General features: G+C 43.8%; 1 protein-coding gene across 2 annotated transcripts in view; it reads right to left on the bottom strand.

Moving 5' to 3' along the window:
• USP48 (ubiquitin specific peptidase 48) overlaps nt 1-20,328 on the bottom strand; it is a 776,411-nt gene that overhangs the window by 295,178 nt on the left and 460,905 nt on the right. For both annotated transcript variants that reach the window (XM_086921588.1, XM_086921587.1), the window contains exon 17: nt 13,476-13,598. In XM_086921588.1, the coding sequence (XP_086777714.1) occupies nt 13,476-13,598 (123 nt within the window). The remainder of the gene's footprint in view (nt 1-13,475; nt 13,599-20,328) is intronic.

The following is a 20,328-nucleotide window of genomic DNA, read 5'->3' as shown; positions in this document are numbered from 1 at the left end:
GGTAAATAGCTTTGTGCATCCGGCCCCGGCCCCGGCTCCTCCTTTGACGCGCGTCATTCGTTTTGGACTGTCCGGTACTCCGCTGCTGCGCTCTTTTGCCATTCGAGACCCACTCCGCACTCTTTAAAACTATGAAGTGCAATGAGTGTTCCGCGAAGGGAAATGACGCGCATAATTCATGGCTGCCTCCTGTGATCGACTATGGTCCACGTGTGTCGACTGCCGGATTCTCGCCCGCAGCTGCAGTGTAAGGTCAGATCACACGGCAGAAGGACGTGGAATCGATTGAAAATGTGTCCCTGCTCAGTCGGTGTCCAACTCTCAAAGCATTTCCTTTGCAAACCGCTGGGAAGACAAGGCAAGGGGAGGTCGACGTGACACGTTCAGCTGTTACCATGACCTCGCTCTGAGCACTGTCTCCCCACTCCAGTGCCCGCCGCCTATTCATGCCTCTCAGTTCACTGAGTACTCTACGCTCAGACCTCATATGTTGACCACCTCACTCACCCTCAACCCCTCACCCTCACTCACTCACCCTCAACCCCTCACCCTCAACCCCTCACTCACCCTCACTCTCACTCATCCTCACTCAACCACCCTCAACCTCACTCACCCTCAACCCCTCACCCTCACTCACCCTCAACCCCTCACCCTCACTCACTCACCCTCAACCCCTCACCCTCACTCACCCACCCTCAACCCCTCACCCTCACTCACTCACCCTCAACCCCTCACCCTCACTCACTCACCCTCACTCACCCTCAACCCCTCCCCCTCGACCCCTCACCCTCACTCACCCTCAACCCCTCACCCTCAAACCCTCACTCACCCTCAACCCCTCACCCTCAACCCCTCACTCACCCTCACTCTCACTCATCCTCACTCACCCTCAACCCCTCACCCTCACTCACCCTCAACCCCTCACCCTCACTCACTCACCCTCAACCCCTCACCCTCAACCCCTCACTCACCCTCAACCCCTCACTCACCCTCACTCTCACTCACCCTCACTCTCACTCTCTCAGCCTCAACTACTCCCCCTCACCCTCACTCACCCAAAACCCCTCACCCTCACTCACCCTCAACACCTCACTCACCCTCACCCTCACTCTCACTCACCCTCAACACCTCACCCTCAACCTCAACCCCTCACCCTCACTCACCCTCACTCACCCTCACTCTCACTCACCCTCAACCCCTCACCCTCACTCACCCTCACCCTCACCCTCACCCTCACACAGTGCAATAGTTCTCAGACCATTTCAGTTAGAGCTTTTAGAAATGTTTATGGCTTTTTTTTATTTGTAATACTTTCGCATTGGCTACAGGAAACAAAAATGCTAAACATTTACAAAAAAACCCATAAACAATTCTAAAAGCACTAACTCTAATGGTGCGAGACCTATTGCATTTCCAATGCTTGTTTATTTTTGTTCCAACATTCCATACACCTGAGGACCAAAACAATTTTCCACATCAAATGGAATGTTAAGATGGTGCTGTTGCACCTGTGGTTTGAAGCCTGACACTGAGAGAAGCGTGAGTATGGACTAATATGCTTGTGATTATACCGAGATGCCTGTCTGCGGTGCCTAGTTCACAGCAGATGTTGGCATTAGAAACTACCTTCCCCTCAGCCACAAGCTCTTCCCCACGCTGCCTGTATGACTCAGGAAGGTGCTGTAATAGGGTCTTCATTTCTTCCAGATGGCATTGGTCATATCATAACAGCAATGCCACTGAATTAGCTAGGTGCCAGTGGGTTGCTGCCCCTACTGCAATTCTTTTCCCTGCATTATTTATGCATTGACTTTCATTATTTGGGGATGGGAAAAGCAAAGGCAAGCCCATCTGCGCCCGTCCGCGCTCAAACGGGACCAGGAACCCTGCTGCTTTCGTGCCAGATTCTGGCAGTACCCACCACTACTCTAGGGAGACACTTTTTGAGCTAGCTAAGTCCCTGTTACACAATGAGGTGCTCTGTGCAAAAGTCTCCCCAGGGGACATGAAAGCCCGTTTTCATGCCTCAATTGTAAGTGGGGCAGCTAGGCATTGACAGAGCAGAACCCTAGAAAACTGAACTGCATTTATTCCCACTCAAGGTTGCTGCCCAAACACTGCCTCGAGATCTGGGATATTCTAGCAGACATAAAACCTGATTTAGCCTTCATTACAGAAACCTGGCTAGATGATAACAATTCCCCTGATATTGCTGCCGCCCTGCCTGTTTGATACAAATTGCTAAAACGGGATAGATTGGGACGGAAGGGAGGAGGAATAGCTATTCTTTTCATAGATTGTTTCACCTCTCTCCCCGAGCAGTCATCTATAATCCCCTAGGACATAAGCCTGAATTTAGTGCCAAATTGATGTCTCAACTATTCCCCTCTTGCTTAAAACATAAGCACTTTTTAGTAATAGGCAATTTTAATGTCCATTCCGAAAATGCTGACTATTCTGTGGTCAAACATTTGGAAAGCAACATGTAGATCTTGCAACTAAAACAATGGATTAAAGGACCAACGCACACCAACGGGCACACACTTGATCTTCTGTTTTCCATTATAGAATCCACTAATGTCTCTGGGGTTATGCCACTTTCCTGGACCGACCACTCTTTAATATCCTTTTCCCTTAGTCTGCCTGATCACACCTTCAACAGTGGCAAAAAGGGCATGGAACCTTGTCACTCCTAATTCATTCACTTTACACTTCTCTTTAAGTGATCCAAGTGCCCCAAGTACACTCCCTGTACAAGTAGAGGTTGAAATTTTACATTCTGAGATCATTAACACAGTAGATCAATCTGCCCCCAGGTTAGGAAGCAAACCAAATGGGAAAACACCATCTGAAAAATGGTATTCGCCAGAACTTAGACAATTAAAAAGAAAATGTAAATCATTGGAACACAAGTAGAGATTGTCTAAGGACAACAGTGACAGACTGTTATACAAAGTGGAGCTGAGGATCTATCACAACGCCCTCAAATGCGCTAAGAAAACCTACCATTGTGAAACGAATAAATGACAACAGTAATTCTCCTAAAGAGCTATACAAAATAGTAGAGGAACTTTCTGAAATATTTCATTGCAAATCATGCAAGCCTGATGCCCAAGGACGAGTAATTGAAGGACGTTCATTTAGATAATTCAAGACTGGAATAGATGGGGACATGTACAATGAAAACATGTGTATACTGCATATGATAAAATGTGCTGGAGTTGTGTACTGTAACATGCATTAATGTCTTGAATCCAAAAAAAAGAAGAAAAAAAAGAACTTTTTAACCAGCCAGCATGTCCCAAACTCTGTCCCCTTCAGTAGACAACTGTGAGAAAAGAAGCAACTTCTTTGCTGACAAAATCTCATAAATCTACTTCTCATTCAAAAGCCAACCCACCTCAGATGAGCCAGACTAGGAAACCCTGGCTCCCCCACCCCGAAGCACATTCTCACCTAAGCAACATTGTACCCTTCTCAGAAGGGCTGTTTGCGAAAGAGATGCCCGAGGTCAAGTCTGGATCCCCGATTGACCCATGCCCACACTATCTTTTCTCGGCTTAAATCGGTCCTATGCCCTTATGTAATCTAAATATTCAATAAATCCCTAAAATCTGCTGTGTTCTTGGATATTTGGAAAGAAGCCATTGAATTCCCATTATTTAAAAAAGCAGGCACGAAAGTCTGCAACCCCGCAAACTACTGACCTAGCTCCCATATCTGTCCAAAGTACTGGAGAGGCTGGCGAACAAACAACTAGACAACATCTTAGAGACCAATGAGCTCCTGGACCCCTCTCAGACTGGTTTTAGAGCTACAAACCGGACAGAAGCCACTTACTAGCGGTCTTAGATAACTTCAGATCCTTGGCGGACCAGGGCAAACTTGCTGCCCTGATCCTCCTGTACTTGTCGGCGGCTTTAGATACTGTATCTCATGGCCTCCTGCTGAGGAACCTTACACAAAAAGGGACTACACTCTAAAGCTCTTCAATGGTTCAACTCCTTTCTATGCAATAGAACAAACCTTTTCAATGCCTATGTCTAATCTCTGGTCACGATCAGCAAGAAATGGGGCTTTAATATCTGCTCCTATGGGGATGACATGCAGCTGCTGACAGCCTTTGAAGAAAGGCATGAGGATACTAGGAATAACCTAATCAACTGTCTCAATGAAACGACAACTTGGATGTCAGATCACTGTCTGAAACTAAACGCTGAGAAGTCTGAGATCTTACTTTTTTAGAGGAGCTCACCTAGTTTGGGATGCAACCTGGTGGCCCCCGGTCACTAGAATCTGTCTTTGAGCCCAAACGGATTGTAAAAAACCTGGACATACTCATCGGCAATGCATTAACCATGCAGGACCAAGTCAGAGTTATGTGTGGAAAAAGCTTCACTATGCTAAATCTACTAAGACTCTTCGTATGGATCCCCCTGAACTGTAGGAAAACCATCACCCAGGCTTTACTTTCTAGCAAATTGGATTATGGGAATGCGCTCTATGTGGGCATGGCAGACTACCTTTTCTCCTGACCGCAGGTGATCCAGAATGCAGCTGCCAAGCTTGTCTGTAATAAAAACAAATACAGGGGGAATCAGAATGTTTGAGGGAGCTCCATTGGCTGCCTGTGCACCAAAGAGCCAAGTTCAAACTCCTGTGCTATGCCCACAGAGCGCTACACAAGCGTGGACCCAGAATTCTGCAAGACAAAACCAGACTCTATGCCCCCACACGAAAACAGACGTCTTGCTATCACGCTTTGGACAAAATCAGACGCATTTAGAAAGCTAGAGCAGGGGGGCCGCTGTTTCTCTCATTTGGCAGACGCTCACTGGTACTAACTTCCTTTGGACCTTCGCCTTACTGACAACTATATATCATTTAGGAAGAAGCTATAAAACACATCTGTTTCCTAGGATGTAATTGCTGACATTCTACAGTCTATCGCCTAGGTTTCTCTTTTCGCAGATGTTCCCAGTATCATACCATCCTCACTTCAGGTCATAGCTTTCCTAGCGCTGTGATATTCCTCTGGATGAGTGTTGCGCTTAACAAATACAAATGGGGCATACCCAGGGTATTATTCATTGGCAATTTTTCCAGGCCGCATGTACTGCTAGAGAAACTGGTGGGATCTGTGCTCTAATGTAGACAGGGTCCTCTGGTGAACCTTTATTTTATTTTTTTTATATAAGGGGCCCGAGTACCCCAGCACTAACTGGATCTTTAAAATTGTCAGGAGATGACTTCATTAAGACGTCAACATAGTCAAAAACTTAACACTGTTTAATCTTTGAGAGGGCTTTAACAAGGAAATCATCTTTATCTTCCACAATGTGCATTCTGGTGCCGAGCAGCAAGGTGTGCTGTAGTCATGTATAAAGTAGAAGTTTTTGCTGGATAAGGTTTAATATCCTCATCCTATGGTTCCTTCCATGGATCAGCTTCTGTCCCTGTGGGTTGGTCATAGAGGTCCCCTTTCCCAAATGGGCCATTTGCCATTTGAGTCTGAGAATGAACAAATGGATCCTTCGGAAGAATGTGGTGGAAGAAAATTAGGCAGTAGTGGGATTAGCCTTGGTGGTAGAAGAAGTGGTGGTGTATGAGATTGTGGTGAACGAGGTGGTATGGTGTAGTTTGCGTTACCTATTTTGAAGTGGTAACCGAAGGTGCAGGCTGAAGAGGGGTCATCTGCTCCTTGCACTTCTTGTGTCATGAGTGTCAAGGAATGTGTAATATTGCAGTTCTTCCTCAGAAGCAAGCGTTCCTTTTATTTGGAATGGGAGGAAGCATGGAGACTGGTATTTTTTCTGGAGGCTTCGTTGAAAGTTTTCGTCAAGCACGGAGCTCATCTGCCTGTCTTTCTAATATTGGAGACTCTGAAGTCTCAGAGCACAGTGGCGAAAGTCCTCTTGACTTCGATATCAGCTCAGAGTGTGCTAAAGCCGACATCTGGTGTTCTAGCTTGTCGGTGCTGGAGTCAGTCTGAGCTGGACTATCAGCTACCATCTTTTCTCTTGGTTAGGACCGGGGCCCAAAGGCAGTGGTCGGCCTGCAAGTTTCTTGTGTCTTATGCAATACATTATTTCCCCATGGCCTGATCAGTACTCACGGACCTTGGTGACTTCTGTGCAGGCAATTTAACCGGTGTTGACTTTGAAGGGACTCTTTGTTCGTCGTAGTCCTCAATTGATGTTTTGAGGCTTGGTCTTCTCTCAGCGACCTAGAATTCTGATGTTACCGGTAAATTCTTCCTGAAAATCAAGGGAATCTTGTTCCCCAAAATTGTCTGGAGTGTCTGACATATACACTGCATCCTTGAGTGTGCCGTGTGTGTGCTGTGTGTGTGTGCTGTGTGTGTGTGTGTGTGTGTGTGTATATATATATATATATATATATATATATATATATATATATATATATATATATATATATATCCTATGTCTAATCGTTGTTTTGCACCTCAAAGTTTGGCAACAGCTGCAATTTGACTCATGATGTTCGTGAGAGACGTAGAGGTTACAAACCTCATGCTGATCGACTGGTGATATTTGGCATTCGAATGTGGACAGAATTGAAAGGTCCGCTGCATTTGCCTATCTTCTCCAAGGCAGAGTCCATGATAGTTGTGTAAGGTTGTCAAATTGGTTAAGGTCTAAGGACTCGACCGGACAGCTCTGGTAACGATTGACTTAAGATCCTCTGAATCGAAGGCTCAAAGTCACTGCGCACAGCCACAATAGTATTGAAGCTGTTACTTTCACACAGCCAAAAGCAATGGAGGAAAATAAACAATCTAAGGGTGGAGTCGAGCCAATTCACACTGTGGTCTTAAGGAGGAGTCACTCTAAACCTGATGACTTGAACTTCTTCAAAGAAAAACATGTGATGTCCAGACCCAACACAAGATGGCAGGAGTATGCAAATCATGTGTATCTACTGCAACACATGCTACAACAATAGTTTTACTCACATGATTTACAGGCCCTGAAGATAGATTACTTTGCTTTTCTATGGATTAGCTCCATCCAAAAACAAACAGAATCAAGAACACTTTAGAGAAAATGGTACTGGAATTGGAAATATCAAGAGAAAATGCAAGTCTTCCCTTGAATTAACACCTCAGAGGTAGGCCTCAAGATGCAAGATTACTGAAGTGACAGACGTGAATTGGAAGTACAAAGTAGAAGTGAAACCTACCAAAAAGCTTCAAGTGTTAGTATCTGTAGCATGTAGTTGAAATGCTTGCAGAAATCTTTGTTAGAAGTAACTGCAGAGATTCGAGACAAGAGAGCTCAAAATAATGATTAGTTACAAACAGTAGTGGAAAATGTGAAGATGCCTCTCGGAAAGTAGGAATTAACAAGCATTTGCAATGCAATAGGTCTCGCATTTACTAGAGTTTGAGCTATTGGCACTGTAAATGTCAATGCTTTTTTATGTGTTGTTTTTAAAACAGATAAATAAAAGGCATTGTCATTGACAACGCCAATAGCTTAAACTCTCGCAAATACGAGACCTACTGCATTGCAAATGCCAGGGCAGGACAAAGCTAGTTGAGAAAATAGTGCCCAGAGGCTGTAATTAAAGCCTACTTTTTAATTTCTAATTAACAACACACGTAACAGGGGGAGTCTCCATGGGAGTTACAAAATGAGACAAGGTGGTACTAAGGAGCAACTACTAAGCCTTTTGACTAATGAACAGCCACAGTTTACAGTGAACAATGACACAATTCAATGAAAAATATGGGCGGAGAGTGGGCGGAGCTTCAAGTCCCTACCTGAATACAGCATGCCTCGCAGAACAGCGCATACGCTGTCCAGGCTCGACCTAAAAAAAGATGCAAACCCAATGCAATCTAGAAGTCTGTAAATACCACAACACAATTGGGTTATTTTAAAGTATTGACTTGCTGAATATGCCATTTAAGAGTTCACCAGCAAATGAAACCTCATGGAACAAGGGTCCAAGACTCATTTGGTTTCCCACTGAACCATTTCTCTGGAAGGCTTAACACTTAGAGAAATATGGAATGCCTTCAGCAGTCAACGATGTCCAAGCAAAAAAGATATATAAGCCCCCATGCCCCTTGTATCCCCACTGTCCCCTGTACATCGCTCCGTTGCTAGCCAGTGGAGTCTGTGCTATAGAAATATCAAAATATGCACACATAGGATACACAGATATAAAATGTGCACTGGTTTCATGACACACTCACAATAGAAAACACCTGGCAGCACAACAAGGATCCAGAGTCACAAATGTTAGAAAGAAGGTTATAAACACACAATTCCTTCAAGCTATTATTCATCTGACACTTGGGCATCGGCACTCCACGTAGGTGAAACGTGATTCTCAAACATTAAGAACGTTTTTTAAAGGAGGACCCCACACATGGCTCAAGTGTTCGACTGCCATCAAACTACAGCTGTGTTACATCCAAGAAACAGATCTAACAGGCCACAGCCCTTCTCTCACTTTGTACCTTGCACATTTTTTCATTTCAGAAACAAATTTTTAACCCTGAGAACAAGGTCAATCCTCGCTCACTGCAAGAAGTGTTTCAAAGTATAACTGGGAAAGAAATTAAATGCACTGCGACCAAACCATAAAACTACATTCCTTTTCTAATTATTCACATCCATCCTCTTCCCAGGATAGATGGCCTTGTACAACAAAAAGTAAGCACTTTAGCATTCACCTATTTAACTTCTTCCCTTGGGCATTCCAACAGGCCCTTAACGTCCCTGCCTCCTATGGACCATGAGTCGGTTCAAAATCTATTATTTAGAGAAGCTGTACTTTCTGCATCTTAGAACTAACTAGAATACCTTTCTGCCACAAATTATCTACAAACATCTCTTAGGAATGCCATCCCCAGGAAAAGTGGTAATGTAGTCTTCTAAGGGTCTATCAGTTATTGCCCCTTGTGTCCCCACATCTATTTAATAAGCAACATAATGAACAGAAGAGGATGATTTAGGTGGCAGGCAGTCTGAGTGGCCTGAAATATTAGGGCAAGTGTAGGCCGTGAGACTAATTCATGTTTGCTGTTAGGACAGAAAGAGATAGATAAGCAATAGTTGGAGAGCTGAAAAGTGGGGAATACTATTCACCACTAATTTCCTTAGAGCCCTCTCCCCCTCCCCCCAGAACGAAACCAAGGCCATTTACAATGGACGAGTTGGGTTCTAGGCCAGAAGACCTGGCTACAAGACTAACTGTACATCCACTGGAGGGCTTTGAGTCAGGTCTGTTGGTATACAGACTGAGAACTCACATAGCAGGTACCAAGACAGATGGAAAGTGTACTGTGATATTTCCCTGAGATGACCAGGGTTCCGCCCGATCGCTGGTTACCAACCCACATGACGGCTCAGTTTGTGCACCTGTGGGCGATTGTATGTGGGTTGCAAGTATACATGCAGGATCCAGTTGGCCGAAGCAGCTCAGTGAGCAACTTTATACCAGCCAGCGAGAGTATGGCAGATCAACGTGGGGCTCTGGACAAATAGTTAAGTGTCCAGTTTTTTGCAGCTAGATGACATCACTGAGGGAACCCAACAAAACAAAATGTCAGCCACAGTTCAGCCAGAGGACCAGATATTGAGCCACCGGAATTGAAATAGTATGTCCAATGTAGTGCTCCCAGACGGCTTGGCCTGGGTACAGCCAGAGGGAACACATCCAATTCTAGTCCTCAGGAAATGTGAGCTACTGTACCAGCTAAGTGCTTAGTATAGTTCTGAAAGCTTTACCATATAACCCCTGCATTGGCAAAAGACAACAGAGACACACTTGGTAATGAGACCAATAGGTAGGGTGACCAGGTATCACGGATTTTCCCGGACTGTCCTGGGTTTTTCGCCTGCTGTCTGGGCATATTTCAGGAAATTTTGCTCCAGTCCCGGTTTTTAGAGAGGGGTGACTGAAAACTGTGGGAGGTGCTTTTTTATGTTTACAAAGCAGGGACAGTTAGCAGTTGTTTCATGAAAGCAATGTAAATAACCGGCAAGCTTCTGGGTTTAAAAATTGCATTTTATGTATGCTCTAGCTGCCTGTTGTGTAATTCTCTGCTGAGCAGCGCTGTCATTCTGTGCGCTCGCTTAAAATAAAACTGTAGTCCTTTTATTTTCGTAAAATGTCCCGGTTTTTGGCTTTAAAATTCTGGCCACCCTACCAATAGGGTACAACCCACCAACATGGTCAAAGTGCAGCAAACAGTAGAAGGCAGTAACTGACTGCCACACGGTTCCAAGGTCCACCCACGAACAATGGCTTGGTGGCGGGGGACTCTTAGGACACACCTGTATAACAACTGATCTGATCAATACAGTGTTTAAAGATGGCTCCTATTGATTTAATCAAGGGTGCCTGTATGGCTCTTTCATGAGAGTTTCCAGAGAGTCGTGTGCGTTTGTGACTGAATATCAGTGTACTCTGAGCCTTTGCTGTTTGACTCCTTACAAGTGACTTAATAGCCAGGTAATTGCACATTCATGTTGTCCGGGGTTTACGTTCAGAGTTGCGTTTTAACGGCTGCTGTTGTAGAAGGTAATTGCCATTGTAATGCTCTGTTAAGGTCCACAGCATTCCTTTTACTGGTGCATGCTGGGTGGGTGTTTACACTGCCATTTGGTGTGGCGTGGTACATTGATTGTGAACAGTAGTGCGCGTGAGCTTGGTGAGGTTCTAGTATACAGTGCCACTGCAGTGAGTCGCAAGAGTGCAGTGCTGTTTAATGTGTTCCACTACAAGTTATGACGAACTCCATTACTATTATTTATATCTGCCCTTCCATGATATCCTCAATACAGATACCCCATGGCACTGTCTGTCATATTATTGCTTCCAAACATCATTCAGATTTTTTTACTGGAATACGCGAGTAAAGTATTGCAGCACTCACCCTATTTTCTTTCTTTGTGTACACCAATGTAAAATTAGCCAGTTTAGAAATCAGAATGTGCATCCACGAAATATATTTGACAACCACATCTCAGCACACTTATCCAAAAAGCAAACCGTTTTAAAATGCCTCGGTTGTTGACATATAAATGAACCTAAAAGGCTTTGGTAGTTTACATATAAGTGAACATTAAAAAAAAAATAATAATAATCGCTATTATTCTTATGTAACTCAATAAACATGCCAGCATAATTCAAAGGTGTCAATCTGTTAAAAAAAAAGGGTAAATGTCACCAGACGGAGATAACAAGCGCGAGTCTGCCTTGTATAGTTTCAGCGCGCAGTGAAACTAAAAGCTGAGTCAAGCGTGCGGTGGGAACATGTGGGGCAGAGAGGAGAAGCCATGCATGTACACATCGCCTGTCCGTGTGCCCACATGGTTTGTCTCCCTTCGTGCACCAAACCGACAACAATAGTCTCGCCAAGGCAAAACAGCGCATGCGCCGCATTCGCTAGGCGAGACCTAAAAAGCCTTTCCACTAACAGGGCTGGATAATGGACGCACAAGCTGAGTTGCATTGGGTATTTGGACTATTGTTATAAATGAATGTGTTTTAAGCAATATGACTCACGTACTGGAAGTTCTCAGTATGATGACAAAGAAATATTGAAATTTAAATTTACTGCAACCAATGAATCACTGTTGGGCTACTGGAAAACCCAAGGACGAAATACAATTGTATTTTGCGATTTGCTGTTAAAAAAACCAGTACCCCAGAAGTTGCAAGATCACTGTAAGGGCTGTCCTCTCAAAACACAGTGAAAATTCAAGACTGTGATTCATGAACAAGGGGAGACATATAATAGGGATTGTATCCTGCCATCAAGCTGCGCAACTAACAGGTTTTCTATGACTGGGACTTCTAAGTATGCGTCTTGCAGATCTTTTACGCATAATTTTCACAGCATCTACTAAGTCATTAAAGCTATAGTATATACAAAGGCATCAATCAAAAGCATTTTTCTATTTGTGAATTAGGAAGTTCCCAGACAACAGCCATTGTAACATGGGCTCAAGGCAATATAAGCTTTGGCGCTCCCTTTAAACGAAATATTTTCAGGTTTTATTAGAAAATGTCTACTTTGCTAATCATTCTCTTTGGTGGTATCATAATCTAATTATATGCTGAATTAAAGGTTGTGACTTACCTTGATGGTATTTATTAACATTTTGTTATTTATTATATTCTACCACAAACAGCATGTCACTATTAACTTTAAAACTTAAACTCCCCCTGGAGTATCCGCTATGTCAGTGATACTCAAAGTACGGCCCGGGGGCCACATGCAGCCCTCCTGACCTTTACATACGGCCCCTTGATCAACAGCAGCACTAGCTGGTGTTTACTAGGCTCGTACTAACATTAAACATGTTAAATAAACAGGCAACCATTTATTTAAAGGTTAATTGCAGTTAAAGAAAGGAAGTGACTTGGAGTTACAGCACTGCTTAACTTTAGGAACACCTTTCATTTATGAAGACATCTTGCAGCAAATGTATAAAAATATGATAAAGTCTCTTCAAAATTAAAAAATATGTATTTAATGAGCATGCGGAAACGTTTCACCTCTGTAAATCAGATTATAACAGTGCATTGAGAAGTATTTATTTTTTTAAGTGATAGTTTTCAAACATGTATTTAGAAACATTCATGCGCCATCCAATCCCCATGACAACAATACTAATAGTGAACTAAGAGACAAGACAGTTAGGTCAAGTGGGGAAGCTGGGATTGATCCCAGGTTTTCTAGTTCCACAATGTGCATTTCAAATCAACTAAGAGATGTACATGCTTCCCTTCCCTACACCCACTTTATCCCTCTCCTTCAAACACTCCGTGACCACCAGTGCGCTGGAATCACTGCAGCCCTCAGTCACACCACCCACCAAACGTTTTGGCCCCTGGGAAAATGTTTACGAGAATCCATGCCTTATGTTCTGCAGGCTAGGGAAATACACTTTTTCAAAATGGCGGAAATGCCTGCACTGGTCTCAAACAAATGCTGAAAATCTTTGCGTTGACCTTCTTAACAACAGGTCTTTCATCAGGGACATTGTAAGTAAATAATGCATGCTGTGAGTAAAACAAGTATGTATACATGTTTCCATCCTTATACAATACCTAAATATAATGTATAGTTTTCAATGTGACGGTGAAGATGCTCCATACAACATTGTTGCATTCAGAGTTTAGCCAACTCTTGCCAAGTAATTATAAAAAGAGAAACGGAGCAGAGTAATTCAGGATCAAATATATTCTATAAGTCAGGATGGCAAGTGTGTAAACGCAATAAATACAGATTACCAGGAAACCCACATACATAGCGAGAAAACCTTAGACATTTGTGAAGAATCTGACATTGGTGCAGGGTACTAACTGATAGGACCGATACATTTTCTGTTGAGTAAAGCCTTGTTAATGCAATCCTTTCTCCACTCACTTTACAATATTCTGTTTGCGAGCTGCTGACTTCCTTCAAATATCATTAATTTGAGTACCTGAGGCCAATTTACGAATGAAGGTCTGTTCTTGTCCTGGAACACGTTTGACAATGCTATCTTGTGATCATTGGCAATCATTTTATTCAGGGCTTCATTTTCCTCGCCTTCCCGTTCCAAAATCTGGGTAAAAGATTTTTTTTTAAAACAATATGTTTAAGAGTACTTTCCATATTGTACATATACAGCCAAATGAAATAATAACTATAAGAACCACGCAATACTTGACAACTGTTTAAAAAAACACAAGCTAAAAGAAGCAAATAAGGTAAGAGTAGATATTGGTAGTACTTACTTCCAATCCAAAGTTTTGGTTACTAGGGTCCAAACTGCTGTGGTTAACTGCCAATTAATGTAATCAAATAATATGCTACTTCTTTTATGTTTTTCAAAAACAGGGTGCATTAGGTAAAATATCAAAGGCACTGAAAACGCACAGTACAATAACCACAAGTCTTCAACATACACATCCATTATAACATCAGAATACCACTACTCAAATTTAATATTATTATATGTTATATTACATAATAATGAACGCTATTATCAGTGAAGGAAAATTGCCACTATTCAAAATAAAGTACAAGTGAAAAATAACTGAAGGGTCAATAAAAGTGTTCAAGTGAAGGACAATTTTATTAGTTCAGTTTATTCCTTCTAAAACACAAATGCTGCCAAAAACTGAAGAAATAGTGACTTATCTTTGGTAACAATCTTTCAGGCATATACTTTAACAGCAGATTCCTCAACTTGTGAATCTTCCAATTTTCTAGGTACTAGAGTGGCTCTGGAACTTTGAAATAGCTCTCCAGCATTAGTAGGCAGTGGTGAGGAAATGGACTGTATTATATGGTGAGGTTGTGCGACCTCACTGGCTAATACACTTACTAACTTCTTTATGAACATTAGGTTTCATTTGTGAAACCTTTAGCTCAACCCTGGGTAGCTGTGGCTCTGAGCAGTCAGACTTGCACAAAGGAACAAGTGCTAAGCATTTAACCAGCACCAAAACAATTGTAGAAGTACATAAGACTCACAAGAAATACATCAATTTATAAAAATAGACTGTATTTGTATATGCTCTTAGATATCAAAATAAAAAAGATCCACTGAAGGGTTCTGGCGATACAGATTTTACAAGGTGTAGTAAATAAAAGGGTTTTCACTTAAATGCAAACAAGCACTGGCAAATCCAACAAACTTCAAACTTACAAACGTTTTCAGGTGAAACTTAGGTAAGTATCAATGCAGCTACCTTCAGTTACTTAGGACTACCAATTCCAGCAGGGAGCCGTCAAGAGGACAAGAAAGGTCCACAGAAAGTTATCTCCAAGGACGGAGAAGTCTTCAGCGAGTTCCAGACACTTATCACTTTGTCATGGGGTTCTATGGATGTGGTCCCGATGCAAGAGATACAGGATGCAGAAGATGCCCAAGGATGATGTGATGAGGTTGACAGGGGACTTTTTGCTGCTACTCCCCAGTCCACGGACAGGGCAGGTGGTTCTGGCCACAAGGATGAACGTGCCTCGAAGTCCTATTGGTCCTAGTTAAACTCAAGTAGCCACTGGGCTACCAGTCGCCCAAAATCACTGTTACAGCCAAATCCTATCCTGGGCAATAACCAGTCTTCAGGGTGACCAAGATGCACCCGGATGACTCTCCAGAGTCCAGCAGACTTGGGTGGAATTTCGAGCATCGGCACATGGAGTCAAGTGTTGCATGGCAGCGATGCAAAGATCTGGGCTATCAACTTGCCCCAGCAGACTTCTTCAGCTGTTATTGCCCTGTCTTCAGCTGTTGTTGCCCTGTGCTGTGAACATGAGGTCAGCCAACTGACCCTTGGGTGTTTCTTGCTTCGGCTAGGCCTAGAAACAACTTCTCCATGACCAGGCACAGCCGTTTCTACCTTGCTAGTCACCAGGTTCAGTAGATGTAGTCCATGTCGGTAAAGCCTCTCTTTGCCAGATCCTTAGTGCAGCAGGGCAGGGTTTTGGTCCTCTTCTCCAGTCCAACGAGAAATCTGAGTTTTGGCTGTCAGGGGTGCCCATTTTATGCTTACAAAATGCTATGCCCTCAGGGTAGGGTACGGTTGGTGGCCAATGGGCTTCCAGGTTCCGTCCCTCTTAATGACTACTTCTTGCAAGTGTGGCATTTGCCTATCTCAGGATCTACCATTCTGCCCATTCTCAAGATGGCAGGACCCCTCTGTTGGCGCAAAGAGCTCCCTAGCCCAACCCAGAAGTGTGACAACATGCCCCTGGAAAACTGATCGGGTAACTGGTTTCCACTCCCCTGCCCGAGTGCCAATCTGCCTACCTAGGGCTGCTCTCTCCCAAGTGTTCCCCCATTTGCTCTTCAAAGGTGGCTTCTCCTTAGTAGTTTGCCTTTGCAGGGCAAGGGGACACCTTCAGTGCAAAAAGTATGCTTTAATACTTTTCCCCCTTTGTATATGGCTGTGCAGTGCAGCACACATGCAAAGATAGCACTACTTTGTGGTACTTTGTGCTTCTTGAGGCAACTTTCCACTACAAACCGTGATTTGCAATGGAAAGTAAATCCCACCATAACACCAGCCTTGTGTCACAAAAATGAAGCAAACCCACTGCAAAGTGTTAGTAAATCTAGGCAATACATTTTTAGTAATACGGCATCAAACTGTACCTACAGCAAATCTTTGTATGTTTGCATTAGGACACATTTCAGAACTCATCATATAACACCTCTTCATCTCTTCATATTCATTGTGGGACAAGATTCATATCTGAAACCACTTCTTCAACCATCTGAGCACTCTGGACTTCGCTGTGGGCATCAAGGCTGCAACTGGGAAGTCTCCTGCTGCTCCTGAACTCGTTGCCCTGCTCGTCTGCTGCAACATTCGTGCCAGTGCACCATACAGGAACCTTCCAAGGCCTGTGGGCATCCAAGACACCTGAAAGAATCTTATTTGAAGTGAAGGAGTCTGAAGTGATTACACTACACAGGTAAGTGTAAGAGCACAAGATTTATTGACTGTTCGTCTCCACAGCTTCCACTAACTGATAAACTCCTCCTGGGATTCAAACCATAATGTTCTATTGCCATGACAGTGACATCATAAGTAATAGTAGTCAAGGGTCTAGACATAGAACTAAAGAAGAGACTACTACAGAGTCACTTCCCTGCATCTGCGGACACCGTAACTAAGCTGACCGGTCTGCTGATCCTGGGCTCCCAAGGACTCTGAAAGCTTCAGCAACACAGGTGGTGGTTCTTCACATCTCTTGAGGCCTGCCCTGTCCTCTCACCACGTTTGAGGCCAGTATCCCTCGTCTGAGTTACAGGAACAGAACCCCTGTGCACAATGTTGACTTGCAGTTGCAAAGGTTTGTTGGCCTTCTTCCACCAAGATCTTCGGGCACCAAGGAGCCTCAACCTCAAGCCCCTCCTGTCACCAAGATCTTCATCCTCACTGGATCACTTGCACTGTGGGCCTGCATCTTTAGTGAGCTGCTCGAGCTATCCCTCACGACTCCAGTGCCTCCGGCCTGTGGGTCCCCCTTGAGGGTCACCTTTGAATTCTGTGGGCTTCCCCGATTGCTCGGGCCTGCCCGGACGCCCCTGCTCGGTGGTGATCACCTGGACCTTACTGGTACCGACACTGCACCTTTTTCGCTTCCCATGTTGTTTGCAGTTGCCAAGGCTTCTTGGTGCTCCCAATGGACACCGACCCCTCAACTCTCGACATATGATGTGGGACAGCTTGTGAATGGCTCCTGGTCTTCCACAGCGTTGCCTGGTCCTCACACCTGCTGCTCCAAGGTCACCATCATCTCTCCTGCAACATTAGTCTCCCAAGCCTCCAGGTCACTCCTGAGTGGCATAGACGAACAAGTTACTTCCCTTCGGTAACAATGTATCTGTAAGAGACATATGTAGTTAGAGATTCCTTACCTTTAGAATTACCCCCAGGTGCATACTAGATCCAGAGATTTTTCTTTAGCAGTACCCCTGCACGCCGGTGGATGGCGTCGGTCGACTCCGCATATGTCATCGTAGTTGTGGTGTCTACTTAGATGCCGCCCTTGTGCGCTTATGTCAGTTCTTTCTTTTTCCGCACCAGCCTAGCACAGATCTGGAGAGAGCTTGCCACTTAGTCAAATTTTGACTAACCTTTTTCGACTTTTTGTCTGTGCCTTTTTCGAGTCTTCGACACCTGGTGCACGAGGGATGTCCCTTTGCCGAACTGGATTCAAGCCTTGTGACTCCTGTCACAAGCTGATGTCTGTCACCGATCCGCAACTCGTGTGCCTCTGGTGCCTGGAGCGTTACCATGACCCTTAGTTATGCTCCGACTGTCAGGCCATGAACCCGAAGTCTTTGCGGGAGTGGTCCCGAAAGCTTCTGGAGGCCCTTCAATCTGCTCCGTGCCACTTGAGGTCCCGGTCGAGAGGAAGGTCTTGGGCCGGTCGCGGAGCCACCAGCACCAATTCATCATCAAAACCCTCCTAGTCACGGAGCTACCTCCTGCAATTGCTCTTTAGCGTCTTTTTAGGAGTATGAGCCACTTTATAAATACAACTAGAGTACAATACAAAATACACAAAACCTACAGCACTGCCAATAATACAGTGATACAAGGCTAGCCAAATCTCCATTGATATGTAACCTATCCATTTATTTTATAAACTTACAGTTTTTACATAGACCCTGAAACTGTCTTGGCTCCTGGTGCCTTGAAAAGTGCCAGCATGCAGTATATAGTGCTTAAGAAAATACCAATAATGATCACAGATTTAGAAAAGTATTGTTCTTTGAAAAGAAGACAAGCTAGAGGTAGTTTAGAAATATCGGTTGAGGTCAGGAGAAGAAAAAGAGGACTGCACCCCTCCACCCTTGTATGTAAAATATTTAGAAATGTTGAGTTTAGCAAAATACAAACTTATATATACACACACATACATCGAAGTTGAAAGCATAACACATGCTAACAACTCTGGCATTACAAATCATCTCTTACTGCTATCAAGACCTCTTTTATATGAAATTCTATTTCTCAGGCCTCCAACCCACCAAGAGGTCTATTCCAGGCAGTGTCTAATCTCACCAACCTGTCCTGTGCCAAACTGACCATTTCCTGTCCCAAACTGGTTTTTGACAATATGACCTCTTTTTTTTCTATGAAAAGTGCAAGGCCGTTCATGATAGTTTAGAACAGTTTCCAGTTTCAACCTGTCTCCTGTAGGATGAGCACAAGCCTTCGCCCTTTTTGTCACTTCTCTCGTAGCTCTCCTAATGAATAAGTAAGAGGATGAGGTTTCCTACTTGCTTAACACTCCCAAAGTCAGGCTTCCCAGTTGATGTATGTCCAGTCAGGACTCTAAAATGTTTACACCTGCTTTTACCTTCATCCTTGACACGTTTTCATCTACCAGTGTTCATAGTAGATGGAAGAGAGGGGTCTGCAATTTCCTGTGAAAGACGTCAAACTTGGAATTCAGGACAGATGTTAACTATAGGTTCTTCTTTCTTTTGCCAGCAGTCACTAAAACTGGTATGAAGTTCTGGCTCACTGGCTTTCCAGTATCAGTTTGAAGAGTATCAGTTGCCATATGCTAGCTAGATGAGTTTAAGACCTGGTTTAGGCACAGAGACTGCCCGTGGCTGTATTGAATGGGAGCAGACAATATTAAAATGAAGACATCTGCACATGCATTGTTAGGCTGCCGCAGTTGTGCCATCCTTTTACTTCCAATTGAAGAAAAACCTTTTTATTCAGTGCCACTTGAAATTTGTCCTGTTAATGCTACCATAGTTTCTAGATTGAAATATGCCAGTGCTTGCTACATTGCTTTTTTCAGTCTATTCACAAGCTTCAACACATTCAGATTATGGCAGCAAGAATTGCCTTGAAGTTTATTATCTTTGATGGTTTCCTTCATTTAGAATGCACTCAGTCTAGGCCTGTGCATAATAGAGGACAATTCTGCATTTAGGGAGGCTCTTAAATGTCATCTTTTTTTGTGATTATCTTCATATCTTTCCTGGTGTTTTGATTTCTGAGCCAAGATGCCTTGGGGAGCTTGTTGTACTCTTTAAGTAACAACTCAAATCACATCTTGCATGTACAGGTTTTCAACATATTTAGTGGGTGCGCTAAGCCCTAAACACAAGCTAGATGGCAACTTTAGAAGAGATCTTGAAGAGATGATGGGTTGTGGCCAATGTTACTTTTAATAATTTTTCTCTTTGTGCGGGAAGTACAAGTTAACTACCTTCGGTAACAAATGTCTCCACCAGATATATCGTTACCAAAGGTAAGTAACATGTTCATCTGATACAGACTGTTAGTTGTAGATTCCTTATCTTAAAATAGATACCCAGCAATACCATCCCTGGAGGAGGGCCTGTGAACCAAGATCAAACCAGAAAATCCTGGAAGACGGAATGGGCAAAGTCCCCACCCTTCCAGATTTGGCTATCCAGGCAGTGGTGTTTGGTAAACCCGTGCAAGGATGCCCACGTTGCTGCCTGACAGATGTCAATGACTGGAACTCCACGTGCTAATGCGGAGGTCGCCGTTGTTGCTCTGGTGGAATGAGCAGGCAACCCCACAGGAGATTCCTTCTTCACCAAAGCATAGCATATTTTGATGCAAAGGACAGCCCATCGGGAGATGGCCCGTTTATGAACAGCCCGACCTTTCTTGGCACCCACATAGCAAAGAAGAGTTGATCGTCCACCTGGAAGTCCTTTGTGGGATTAAGATAAAAATACAATGCACATTTAGGGTCCAGAAGGTGGAGTCTCTACTCCTCTTTGGAGGGATGCAGAGGGGGATAAAAGGTGGACAAAGTGATAGATTGTTCCA

This window comes from Lissotriton vulgaris, chromosome 5, assembly GCF_964263255.1.
Source record: "Lissotriton vulgaris chromosome 5, aLisVul1.2, whole genome shotgun sequence".
NCBI classification, from domain to species: Eukaryota; Metazoa; Chordata; class Amphibia; order Caudata; family Salamandridae; genus Lissotriton; species Lissotriton vulgaris.
This window is presented reverse-complemented; position numbering and strand designations above follow the sequence as displayed.